This window comes from Rhipicephalus microplus, chromosome 6 (genome assembly GCF_043290135.1).
Source record: "Rhipicephalus microplus isolate Deutch F79 chromosome 6, USDA_Rmic, whole genome shotgun sequence".
Lineage (NCBI taxonomy): Eukaryota > Metazoa > Arthropoda > Arachnida > Ixodida > Ixodidae > Rhipicephalus > Rhipicephalus microplus.
The window spans coordinates 95,858,884-95,872,687 of record NC_134705.1 but is presented as its reverse complement, the minus strand read 5'-3'; the positions used below and the strand labels follow the sequence as shown (position 1 = coordinate 95,872,687).

Sequence of the window (13,804 nt, the reverse complement as noted above, 5' to 3'; positions counted from 1 at the left end):
CCATGTATGTCACCATTCACATCTACAAGTGCCGAGGTATGTCGGATTGCAGGTCACTGTTAATAAAAAATAAAATAAATTGAAGCCATGACACTTCATCTGGCTTTAACACTAATGACGGAAGAGGTCGTGAACCTTTTCCACCAGTAAGTTCGGCACTTTCCCTTTCAGAATGTACGAAATCATCAGGAGCGTTACTTTTCTTTCTATGATACAGCGGTTTAAACCCTATCTCAATAGTTTGATAAACGTTATACTTATCAAACAATTTAGTGAAACTTTCATGGTCATTTCAAAGACGATAGTCTTTCAGTAGGGACCTTCGACGGAACAATTTTGGTCTGTCTGTCTGTACATGTGTCTGTCTGCCCTAACGATACCTCAAACGGCATCAAAGGGCCAACCCCATCCGCAGCGCCCACCAATATTTCTCAAGGTTTAGTATTCATAGTTGTGCGATTGTCAATTAAAAAAGCAAATATTGCGCATATCTGAGGCCCCATGACAACACGTCTCGATGGAGGCGGAAATGTTGTAGGCCCATGTACTCAGATTTGGGTGCACGTTAAAGAACCCCAGGTGGTCAAAATTTCCGGAGCCCTCCACTACGGCGTCTCTCACAATCAAATAGTGGTTTTTTGGATGTTAAACCCCACAAATCAATAAAACAACACGTCTATGTTTTGTATGTCTGCCTTTATACTAGAAGAGGCACACACAAGTAACTCTAAGGACTGTAGCGTTTATCGCGCTGCACTGACAGTGCAACGCGATGCTCAAGAAGGTGTTTCCAACGCTTTGCTACGACGACACGGTTGTGCCACCTGCCCGTCGCCTTACATTCTACACCCTATCCTCTCCGAGACTGGCGCGCATCTTCTTCCGCGGTCGCGCACGCCTTCGTTTTCGAAGATAACTGTCAGATGGCGCTCGTGTCTAACGTGCCTAGATGCGCTTGTTCGCCTCCGCTACACGGTCGAGGCACTCTAACGCAGCGCCTTCAGAATACCATACACAAATTTTCTTGCGCAGAACATCAAATAAACATTTTGTTCACTCTCTCTAGACGCAAGACTGTCAGCTTTCGATGACATTTACAGTGCAACGTGTAGATTTGGGCCAATGTTTTTTCTATATTCGTATTTGCAGTATACTTGCTCTTTCACACACTTATGAACTTTCCCAGCTACCTTTGCGACTGGTTTGATTTTGAAGGCGAAAGCCTTGCAAGCCTTCTCAAACTCGAAGGTTGGCGTCAACACCAATGAGGCAAAAGATCGCTATCATAGCGTGGTGACGTCACTATATGAGCACTTCTTCACATGACGTCATGTGATGACGTTATCACGTGACGCCGTCGCATGGTCAAAAGCGGACCAGTTATGGAGGCAGGGCAAGACCAGGGGACGTGCAGGAAGAACGCGATGCCTCCTATCTTGAAGTCAGTGCAAAACTGCGTAGGTGCTGAAAGCTCTCCGAGGGGGGGGGGGGGGGAGGGTAGGGGCTTTAAGCGAACTACTGTTCGCTTGAATTACTGTTCGCTTGTTCAGCTCAAGCTAAAGAACAATATGACAGACTGCATTATGAATACTTGTTGAAGCCTAAACATATGAAAGCACTATTCCAATATATGAGAGCTCGGAAAATCTAGCCGTCAGCAGTAACTGCAGCTTATGATAATATGTCGGCGCAAGAAATGACCACATCCTAAACACAATCGGTGAAGGTCTCAAAAGCAGATTCACCGCAGTCGTGCCGAACAAGTGGCACAAGTCTACGACAATGCCGTGATACAGCTCAGTGGTTAGAGCATCGAACGCGTTATTAGAAGTCGACGACAATGACTGACTTTGACGAAGTGACACAGACTGAAGTATACGACATAATTAGCCATTTACTTTCTGCGGCTCCTCGCCCAGATGGAATCACAGTTCCCATGATTATAAATCTGTTGAATTTATAGCCCAGCGACGTCACCGATGTTATAAACCACTCCTTAAAAAACTCATGGGTGTCGGAGGATTGGAGGATAGCAAAGGTCATTCCTATATTAAACATGCCAGGAGTAGGATTCGCCGTCGATAATATGAGGCCCATCTCTCTAACATCTAACGTGGTCAAACTAATAGAGAGGATCCTGCACGGCAGGTTAGGTATCTGGATGGCAGACAACTTAGCATAAAATTCAAACCAAATGGTTTTCGTAGTGATTTCTTTATGTAGTGTGCCCATGCGGATTCTGAGAGCTGCATTCAACTTGCTTGAAAAAGAAAACAATACGCTGCTCTAGTAACTCTTGACACAGCCAAATGGTATGACAGTGTGTAGCACTTCATTTTGTTGAATAGGCTAAAGAGATTAATTTTCACAATATTTTGTTGAGGAGGTGTAAAGAATTTCTTTTATCAAGAGAATTCTACTGCGTCGAGGATAAATGTTCCTCATCTAAATTCATACAAACACGCGGAGTTCCCCAACGATCAGTCTTATATCCAGTATTATTTATTGCCCTATTGAGCACGATTCCAACAGAACAGAAAGTTACTGTCTAGATTTATGCTGATGATATCGCATTCTTCGCTGCTGACTGTGATATTTACTCACTTCAACTTAACTTGCAAAGATACATTTATATGTTAGAAATTTGGTTGTAGTTGATTGCATTGTCGCTACATGTCAGCAAAAGCGCGCTCTTGGTGTTTGCTTGCATGCAGACTCAATTTCCACTGCAATTCTATATAAACAGGAACCCATTCAGCAAGTAGACTCTATAAAATATCTGGGAATCATTTATAATAAAAAGCTTAACTGGAGCCCACACATAGAGTATATAACTGCCAAGGCACAACGGGCCTCAGGTTTGCTGCACAAGCTGTGTAACCGTAAATGCTGGTCATGGAGGCACACCTTAATAATGTTGTACAAGATGAACATGCGCCAAATCATGTAATTCGGATGCATACTATTCTCGAATGGCCCTGCTTATAAAACAAAACCTCTAGTTGTGTTGGAGCGAGAAGCACCGCGAATGTGTCTGGGACTCCCCAGGTTCGTGGCTATCAGTGTACTGTACAATAGGAAGCGCTCCTGCAAACTATTTTCAAAATCTTTCAAATGCAATCTCAAAATCTTTCAAATTGACTTTTGTAGTTTTCCGCCTTTTTCTCTCTTTTTCTGTGGTTTTCCTTACATTAGTTATAATATAATACAAATTCATTCTTACACATAGTTTTAATGCTCACCACAATGTGTATTAGGCTTTTTTGGCCAATTCCACTGAGTGGGTGTAAGCCATGAGTGCAAGGAAACAAACAGAGAAGAGAAGAAGTAGAAGATTGCTTTCGCCCGGGAGGCATCTTAGGCGAATGCATAAGGAGCCATGTGACTTTTATTAAATGTTCTTCATTATTCAACTTTGTAACGTACCAAATCAGTCAACACGTTTCTCATTCATCTATCAACCCTTTTTATCGAACTTCTTTCTTTGGTTTCCCTGCCGCTACACATTCAAGACACTCCCTCTGTTGAATCCACTGTGAATTTCAGCGAAAGAAGCTCCCCTTTCTTTTTTTTTCATTGCTTCACTCGTGCACGCAACTCGGGGAGCCGAAATAGCTTTCTGGCAACGCTGGAAGAGAGGGGAAAGGGAGAAAGATGCGTGGGCGGCGCTTTCCCGGCGGGAGGCATTGCGTACGTATAGGTAAAAAAGCCCATGCGCCGCGGCTGGTTCGATAAACAGGCCCGACCTTCAGAAAGGCCGTCTCGCATGCGGCACCGAATTCGGATAGCCTGGATCGAGCGGTTCCGTTTCGGATGGCGAGCGCAGAAAATCGCGCAGTAGTACGCGCTTGCATGGTATTTTATGGCAGGAGAAAGAGAGAGAGAGAGATAATAAAATGAGAGAAAGGTGAGGAGGTAAACTGAACTGTGTAATGTTTGATTCGTTACCCTACACTTTGGGGAGTGGAAAAAAAAAAGGTTTCGGACTCACCTTAACTAGCTAAGTCCAGTAAGAAGTTCGGTTTCTTCCGATTTCCTCACCAGACGGAATACCGTCTTGATAAGAAAATGGTCGGTGACCTGTTCTTTTATCAAACTTTGGTTCCGCATGGGTCAGGACTAGGGACGGTGGCAGAAATATTTTTTCGGGGGGGGGGGGGGGCACTTCCTTGATTTCGGGAGGGGGGTACTGGTCAGAACAGTGAAGGAGGATGAAGAAGAAGCAAAGGGGGACACAATGGCACCTCACAGTGCTATCTAAAAGAACGCATTTACCGTAACACTTATATAAGGACCATTTCTGAAGAGGACTTGGAACCAAGATACGAGGAACATATCAATATACTCATTCCCATAATGATCGAGATCTGAACGTCGATTGTGAAACATGCAGGTTTTGTTCCGCGGTCATGTTACAAAACGTGCTGACCGCATGTGGCGCCCCACGAAAGAAACAAATGCTCGAGACCATTACCTTCACTGCAGTTGGTCCAAACCAATTGTTATCAGTCGCAATGAACAAGTGAACAATGCGAGTACACTATAGCAATGCCGAAAACATTTTATTCCTTGCAAAGCCACGGGCCGCCAGCCAAAGCCCCGCGGGCCCCGTAGATTCCTGGTCTATGGGGTTTACACACGCACTAAAGAGAAAGACGATTTTCCTATATATAGGAATTACCGAATAACAAAAGAATAACAGGTTGTCCCTCTAGAAGGCGCCTGGTGTACGAAAAAAACAAAAACGCGCATAAGTTAAATATCAGTGGCGACACCCCGTTGAAGTTTTCGCACCTTCCCGCTGTGACGTCATAATCTTGACCACATAGGCGTGCGGCATAGTTCCCTTTTAGGGTGGCGGTGCCGAAGGTTCGTCGGAGTGCGCGCTCTCTATTATGTCAATGTGCCTGACTTTGCACCCCCCTCCTCCCTCCCCCTAAGTCGCGTCACCCCACCCCCTTGTTATGTCAGTGTTGAGAGCTGACTTCGCGCCCCCCCCCCCAACTCTTGGTGACTAAGGGGGGGGGGGGTGGCTGCACCCCTCCCCGTACACACGCCTATAATCTTGAAGGTGTGTAATAAGGCCTATACACAGTTCTTGATTGGTGAAAACGGCGTATACATTGTCCTCAGGGTGTTCCAGAGAACTTCCGTGCGAAGTTGCAGGAAATTTTATTTGCACATGACCAAAATGTGAAAAAATACTTCCAAATTTCTGACATCTCGCTGATGTCCACATGTACATATTTCGGCGTGAAACTACAAGCGTGGAACTGCGGCTTTCATGTTCCCTTCCATTTACAAACTATTTACAAACTGTCACGCTTCAAATGGAGACAAGGTCAGAGTTGCATGTTCTGGGGCTTGTCGATTAGGCGCCTATGTTTTATACCAGGAAAGCTGGGTCTACACTTCCCACGTCACAGTACAAGCAAACTGCGCTTAAGCACGCCGTTTCGAACCAGTGACCAGCCACCATTAACAGGGCAAACCGCAAAGCAGTAAACCTTTACAATCATGAAAAAGGTCTATAGGATAAGGGTGGCTGTGGACTTCATCCTGTAATGCTTTTCTGGGGCCTCGCAGACGGGTAGTTGCACTATCGCAAACTACGACAAGGTGCGATATGTCATCGTACGGTGATTTTCACGTTACAAAATTCTGATTCGAAAGTTTTTTTTTTGTTTTTGTTTATTGCGATCTTCTGGGCATATGCGTTCAAGTAACGTGCATATGCAGTGACATTGATCAAAGGGAAGCGATGAACGATCTATATCAAGGTTCCCGGGCGCAGTGACCTTGTCAAAGTGGCGGCGCGTAACTTCGACACGTGCAGTACGCTGAACACAATGAGCTGGAGGTACATTGTTATTTATGCACTGGAATCTGAACCCTTCCTGTGCAGTCATATGTGTAGCTGTTTCAATCGGCGACGTGCTCTTTCTTTCTTTCTTTCTTTCTTTCTTTCTTTCTTTCTTTCTTTCTTTCTTTCTTTCTTTCTTTCTTTCTTTCTTTCTTTCTTTCTTTTTTCTTTCTTTCTTTCGTTCTTTCTTTCTTTCTTTCTTTCTTTTCTTTCTTTTGTTTCTTTATAGAGAGATCGATGCTCGAGTTGTCTGAAGCATACAGCTGCTTTTTACACCGGCACATACACAGGTGTGGCATGTCACTTATAGTGTAGGTTTCTAACCTATTGCACACGGAGTCATCCGTGCACAAACAATGATAGAGCATTCGACACAAAAAAACATTGTACCACGTCAAGAACGCTCAACAGGAATATTCAATTGATTTGATTGATATGTAGAGTTTAACGTCTCAAAACCACCATAGAATTATAAGAGACGCCGTAGTGGAGGGCTCCGGAAATTTCGACCACCTGGGCGGCCTTAACGTGCACCCAAATCTGAGCACACAGGCCTACAGGAATTTTCGCATCCATCGAAAATGCAGCCGCCGCAGCTGGAATTCGATCCCGCAAACTGCGGGTCAGCAGTCGAGTATACCTTAGCCACTAGACCAACACAGCGGGGTCATTGGGAATCTTTTAAGTTATTGTTGTCGTATGGCGTAAAAGTTTAACGTGGAAGAGAAAACTACAGCAAACGTATCTTTATTCGTGTATATGAAACCTTTACGCGGCGTGCAGTGAGATGATGTACGAGCAACTATGGCGCAATTAGCCACCCTAATGAGATATATTAGGTAGCGCTACAACAGATGTATCGCTGTACAGCACCCAGAATAATCCCAAACATTTATTTGGTCTTGTCATCGCAACAATTATTACTTCTTATTTATCTATTTATTTCCTTTTTGCATGTTGGAGAGATGTGGAACAGCTGATGTTTTTCAAGTGTACCTAACTTTTTAACCGCTTAAGTAGGCACGTATCACAGAATACTCGTAGAATAGCTCTTACGCTTAGCTTGTATATTAAGAGGAATTATCCAGACAAATAACTAAATAACTAATTAAAGAACTTAGTAGAGAAAGTACAGTCAACGTTTCGAATTTCTCTTAGGCCGCTAAAAGAAGTGAGCAATGCGCTTCGTGATATTATTTCGTGCGCAAAAGTTGATATCATGGAAACTGGCAGTGAGTAGAAGTGTCTGACACATTTAATAATAATAATAATAATAATAATAATAATAATAATAATAATAATAATAATAATAGCAACAACATTAGGTTTTGCGCCTCAAACAACGATAAACTCATGATGGACACGGTTGAGTAGTTCCGAAAATTTCGGCCATGTGATGTTCTTTAACGAGAACTGACATCGCACATTACACGGGCCGACAGCATTTCTATCGAAATGCGACGACCGCAGCCGTTAACGAACCCGCGACCTTCTGTTTAGTAGCCAAATACCATGACAACAGCTCCCCCACAGCGAAATGTCTCGTACATTTGTTGACCATTATATACTTTAATAGGTAGGAAACATGCTTGATTATATGTGGTCATAACATTTTTATTCATTATTATTGTTTTTGCTGCATATGTGAATTTTTAGGACAACATTGTCTTAACTTGTTCAGATAAATTGGTGGGAAAAAAATATGACAAATAACGTGTGAACGAAGACGAGGACTCGACTCCTTGCTTTGTGTTCCTTGTCGTTTTATTTGAACTTCTTCCTACTAATTTATGTCAACCAGCTATTCACGAAGAACCAATCAATACTTATATAACACCAATTTCATTGTTTGTGCCACCAATGCCCGAAAAAAATGTTCGAGTCCTGCATGTAATCCCTGACGGAGAATGCGTTTTATGAAACCTTCGCGATTACGTAATCTGTAATGTAATTACCAGAATGCTTTTTCCAGCCAGCCCAGTGATCCGCGTTATGAAATGTTCAAAGGTACGTAATAAAGGCAAAACATAAGTGAAACTGAGCCCAGTTTGTATCAACAGGATTAAGAAAAAGATTTCGCTATATTTCCTTTTCTGGTATATTCAAATTCAAGTACGCAACAATTTATCTCTCTAGGAAACTTTCTTAGACCTTGGATTGTACCGTCTATGAACTAAGCAGGCGTAGGAGATTTGTAATGAGTTGAAATTGAAGGTTGAGGATGATGTATGCGCTGGTGAATACTGGTAAAACGTCACAAAACGCACCATTCCGAATCAATGAAGGTGAAGACTGCTTGCTCATCTTGTAGTATTCTTTATGGCCACAGAAAAAACATGACGTTGTCAAAATAGAAGGGTCTATACTAGCAGCGGACTTGAAGAACAACTATGGGCTGTCCAACGGGGCCGCGACCAGGGTTGCCAACCCGAGAAAAAATTCTCACATTAAGGTGATATTTGTGTTCTTGTGGGAACAAAAAACTGCGCGGAAGGCCAGGACAGTCACAGCGAAAGCTAGAAGATCGGCCCTTCAGAGCCCTTTCTAAACACTCATTGGGAAACTACTTGCAAGCAGACTTGCTCGATACCCACTACGGCATTAATAATAAAATTTTCTGAGTAGTAGGCCGGCATTCACTATGCTATTTTTCGTCATTATTCTGAGAAGCGTGGTATCCACTAAACACTTACAAGGAATTTGGTGCCCATTGTTCATGCAGTGGCTGACGACGATGAAGAATCATGGCTGAAGTGGTATGAAGTGGTTATTTCTCTAGAAACCTTTCTTGGACTAAGCAGACAGAGGAGATTTGTTATAAAGGGAAATTGAAGTTTGAGGACGGTGTATGGGCTGGTGAATATTGGTAAAACTTCACAAAACGCACCATTAAGAATCAATGAAGGTGAACAAGAACAAGCTTTTGTGATGGGTTAGAGCATTGGATGACCCACTCATTACGCTATTCACATTATGTGACGACTCGTTGTTCCTTTGCTGTTGTAAAACAGCTTTGTTAGTCATATTAACGCTATTCCTTTCCTGACATCAAGCCTGCCTGAGGCAACTCTGCGAATATGTCCCAAGCACTGGCATGGCTCAGAGTTAGAATACTGGGCTGGCAGGCAGTGGATCCAGGTTGGAACCTCGATGTGTCATTGATGTTTTTTTTTATTTACCGAGTTTTTTATAAACGATTTATAAGTCGTATTAACGCGATTTCTTTTCCGACATCAAGCCTTCCTAAAGCAAGTTTGCCAACAATTCCCAAGCGCAAATAAAGAGGAAAACTGGAGTGGTTCAGTGGTAGTACACTGGGCTGGGGTCCAGCGGGCCCGGGTTTGAACTCCACTGTGTCATCGATACTACAGTTTTTTTTTTCTAATTTTCCGTGATGTGGCTACGGACACCGCCGGCGGACAACTACGGCGCTACGTGAGACCCGAGTTGCGATCTCATAAGAGCTGTTGCTGTAAAAAATACTTTGCTATTTCAATGGAACTTTAACAACATCTCACTCATTTCATTTTCAAAATGAATCTTGATTGATATGTGGGGTTTAACGTCTGAAAACCACGATATGATTAAGAGAGACGCCGTAGTGTAGGGCTCCGGAAATTTTGACTACCTGGGCTTCTTTAACGTGCGCCCAAATCTGAGCACACGGGCCTACAGCATTTCCGCCTTCATCGGAAAAGCAGCCGCCACAGCCAGGGTTCGATCCCGCGACCTGCGGGTCAGCAGCCGAGTACTTTAGCTACTTGACCACCACAGCGGTGTAAAATGAATCTCTGCATTTTAATTGCAACATTGTACACCTAAATGATTCCTATTATTTCTTTTTTTTTCATTTTTGCTGTCTACAAAATTCACAGCGATCATTGGTTTTCTGAATATTAAGAGGCACTTTCATGATACCATTGTATTGTGTGGATAGGTGGTAATGGTTTAGTGCGTTTCAAGCGTTGCGCTTTGAAACGCACAATGCTACCCAGATATTTCAAGAGGTCACTTAACAATTACATTTAACGCTTACTCGTCGCCTCAATATTAGAATTTTTAGGTAGCACTGCTGATTTACCGCACGGAAAGTATGGTAATATCGTACGTATCGGCGAAAAGTGCCTCAGCCGCTTTAATTGTCGACTCTCTGATCAGCCATCAATCAAGTTGAGAGCCGCGTGGACTTAGCTCAATCGGCAAGTATTGCATGACTCACTAATTCCCTATATGTTGAAGGTTTTGTTGTGCGGCCACCCCGTGAGGGCGAAATTCGCGTTAATCTCCAAATACCCTGGTAAGGTGACTGTGCAGGGGCGAGTGTGTACACGCTCAAACTTCTGAACAAGGTTCGTGCGAGCTGGCACTCAACAAAAAACCAATTCAGTACTGCTATATATTAATGATTACTTCGCTTTAATTTATTCAAATAATGCAGCGCTAAAATTATGCTAAACAAACATTTGCCTGTACAAATATTGCTTAAACAACACAAGTACCGGTGACGCAAGTAATCATGAATACTTTTAAATAGTTTACGTAAGTGATGGAAATTTTGTTAGAAAACAGGAAATTTCAGTTGTATGGGAGGGAAACTTTGCAATTTCCTCCCATTTTCCGGCATGTTCCGTGCTGGAGCTAGTTCAGAACATTAAAACTTCGAGTCGTCCAACTACCTTAATCAGGAACGATGTGTTCGATACTTCGTCGTTTTTTTTTTCTCTTTTTCCCCTTTTGTTGAAAGATATAACATCAAAGTTCTGTGCAGCGTTTGCCCTTGACAATGCTGCACAGAACTAGCATAGTTTGCGCGAGCAACAAATGCCCAAGTTCGGTGCACGCGACGGCTTTGTCACAGTTCGTCTCACTTTTCTTGGTATTATTCATCTATTTTTATTATTTTCTTGCACTGCCTGAGTGTAGCTCTCCTACGTCTCGAATCCGGGAGTGACGCTCGAACGTGGTGTGAGAGTCGGTCAACAACACGTGACGCATTCCTCTTAGACTGAAAGGAACGTACCCCAAGTCGTGCTGTGCGAAACAATATTAAAAAAGGGAGCTTGTTTAAAAGCGTCTCTCGACTTTCCGCCGCTCCATTCTCAGCGATTCCGGGCACGAACGGAACTCCTGAACTCCAGCCTAGCCGCTAGAGTGGCCTAAATATAGCTTCTGTCCACCAAACGTACGTGGTGGTATGGCTTTAGCGAGAGAGCGAGCCGCCGATGTAGTCGCATAGCTGTTGCAGCTGCGTTTAGTGAGGATGCGGGCGGCAGTCATGTGAAAATATCTCCCTGAATAAAAAATAATGTGATGAATCGGCAAAAGAAAACGGATGTCTAGCCTACATATTTGCTAAGTCCAAACGGTGACACATAGTCCCAGCTTGCGAAACGTTTTCAGAAACGTAAATAAAAAAAAGGGGGCGCGGTTATCTTACATAGCTCAGTTAATTGCAGAGAATGACAGTTTTTAACAGCTAACGGTCTGCTGAAAAATAATAGGCTTATAAAAAGGCAGCTTCGGCTGATCGTTATCCCAACAGAGCTCGCGAAATGCCCAAAATAATTTAAGGTCTTAAAATTCTTGCGGAACTTAACAGGCTGGGCTGTTTGAACAAAACAGTTCACAAATGTTTCATGGGGATATCGCAGTGACCTTACTGTAAGGATATGTGGTACAGCATATACTCGTAGAGGCTAAACAGCAATTTCGTGTTCCTTATTGTTCAAGCGCTAGTTAACACGCACAGAATTCGATGATTCATTGAGGTACCATTCATGTGAAACAAGACACACGTATTTATTTCAAACAATATTGCCTTTCTTTTTTTTTTCTACGCAGGCACTCTTTGGAACTTTTTTTGTTCCATTATACTTCGTGGAAAGATCACTCAAAAAAAAAAAAAAATGTTTTCACCGACACGTCGAGCAGGAATATTACGGGGTGTCTTTATTGTAGGGAGCGGGTACGTACGTTTATACGCGTGGCGCGAGAACGCGCAGGTAAATGCGAGGACGGGCAAATTATTTCCGGTAAGGGGAGCACTCAATTGAACGTTGAGACACCAGCTCACCGGGTTTTTGTAGTGGAGACCACCGGTAACTTCAGCTTGCTCGAGGATGTGCTTGACGTTGTCCTCCATGATTATAGACGGGCGCCAAGAAGTTTGGCAGGACCACGCGGTTCGCACGGAAGAAGGCTTCCCGGCACTCTCGACGGTGATTTCGGACGAAAGGTGTACGCCGCGGTAACGTCTCCTCGGCGGGGCCGATCTATCGCCGTGGGAGTAATGAGAACGATGCTTTAGGTGTCGTATATTACGCCGCTTCGTAAGGGCGTAGGCTCTACTCTGTCGTGGGCGTGGTTGTACTCAAGGTAAAACAAAAAAAGCGGAAACGTGACGGAGGCGTCTGCTATGCGTCGTCGGCGCTCGCTCATTTTCCGCGACGCCGAAAGCGCTCCCTCGTTGGACAGTTTCGGTTTCGTTACTGCCGAGGCCTTGTTGACAACTGGTTTAATAATTGGCCGATCAGTAGCATTAGCAAGTCTAAAATTCTAATGAACAGATAAAACAATATCTGATAGAAACTCTTTATTCAATTTGAGAAAGCACGCTGCTAGCACTTCTTATGATAGTGGTCCATTGATGAAAGCCATAATGCAACTTAAATTTGGCTCCCTAAATTAGTTTTGTGATTTAATATACAAAATAAGGCACAACTAACTTTTCGAGTACCAAGAAATAACTTACACGTTAGTAAAAAGGCGCCAAGCTGAACGTACAATACCTTATTTTTGAGGTTCAATTACACATTTAATTCAAGCTTGTGGCGTCAGCTGGGCTTCAAAATAATAAACATAGAACCATTCCTTAAATTATCAATTTTAGCTCTCTATTTTACTGCGAAAACGTATTATTCATTTTGTAGTAATATTTTTTGTTGAGTTAAGTAAACGGGATTTTAAAGCTTGTGTAGACAGCGCCTTCTATATTTGTGTAGAGTACAAGGCGCACATGGCTCTGATTGCTTGGGATATACAATCGCAGTAGTCATCACGGACTACTGCACTACTGCGTCCCGTCACTGGTCGTGCACAAAACATTCAGCGCGTGACAACCGGCGTTGTTTCGGCAACAGTATGTTTTACCACGTGAGTATTACGTTGTAAATCGTGCGAATGTTGTGCATTATGAATGATGACGACGGTTGTGCCTTCAGTTCTAATTTTTAACGGGTTTTTGGCTCGCGATGGCGCCGTGTCGGTCGGTCGCATTCGTGAAACGGGCTTCTCTTGCGACGCATGCACATCTTTGCAGATCTCCCTGGACCACGAAATCCTGCTGCATCCGAAGTACTTCGGTCCTCAGCTCGTTGAAACCGTGAAGCAGAAGCTGTACGCCGAAGTGGAGGGGACTTGCACGGGAAAGTGAGTGCAGCGGTGAACGTGACCGTTCTATGAACGCGCTTCACAAGGGCACGAATCGTGCCTGTCTTGTGGGACATGCTTAAGAAGACATCAGCATGCCAGAGCCTATCCTCGATCATACTTATATGTTGTTGACTTAGCAAGTTATCCCAAGTAAATACGTCACCTTGCTGCACTTGGGAACAGGCGTGCTTACGTACTGTCTAAATGAGACTCCTCTGAAGCGGTCGAGCGCAGCGCAGCTGTGCGCCGTGCACAGCCGCTCCATCGCGTCAGCTACGAGCTTCCGTTCGTGCTTGAGTTTTAGCACAGGAACCTCACATGTGGTGCGACTATGTTTGGTATCATTGCGGCGCCGGTGACTGCCCTTGACACTCATTGACGTGTCATTCAGAGTGCTTAAAACGTGCGTGTGTGTATGTTTAGACTCTATCTAAACCTAAAGCTAGAAGGACGAGAATTTATCTTAACAGGGATCTTTTGTGGATGCAAGTATGGCATGCAGAGACGGCC

The 13,804-nt window shown here is 43.7% G+C and overlaps 2 protein-coding genes across 3 annotated transcripts in view; one reads left to right on the top strand and one right to left on the bottom strand.

Annotated features, from left to right (window-relative positions):
- The window catches only part of LOC119167465 (galectin-4), an 82,499-nt gene extending 70,209 nt beyond the window's left edge, over nt 1-12,290 (bottom strand). The window contains exon 1 of one of the 2 annotated variants that reach the window (XM_037418943.2): nt 11,937-12,290. In XM_037418943.2, the coding sequence (XP_037274840.2) occupies nt 11,937-12,005 (69 nt within the window). In that variant the 5' untranslated portion in view covers nt 12,006-12,290. The remainder of the gene's footprint in view (nt 1-11,936) is intronic. The other variant, XM_075866223.1, reaches the window with a different exon arrangement.
- Nucleotides 12,291-12,874: 584 nt separating this feature from the next.
- Polr2G (DNA-directed RNA polymerase II subunit Rpb7) overlaps nt 12,875-13,804 on the top strand; it is a 33,910-nt gene continuing 32,980 nt past the window's right edge. Inside the window, exons 1-2 of the mRNA XM_037418945.2 lie at nt 12,875-13,015; nt 13,182-13,291. Coding sequence (XP_037274842.1) covers nt 13,004-13,015; nt 13,182-13,291 — 122 coding nt within the window. The 5' untranslated portion in view covers nt 12,875-13,003. The remainder of the gene's footprint in view (nt 13,016-13,181; nt 13,292-13,804) is intronic.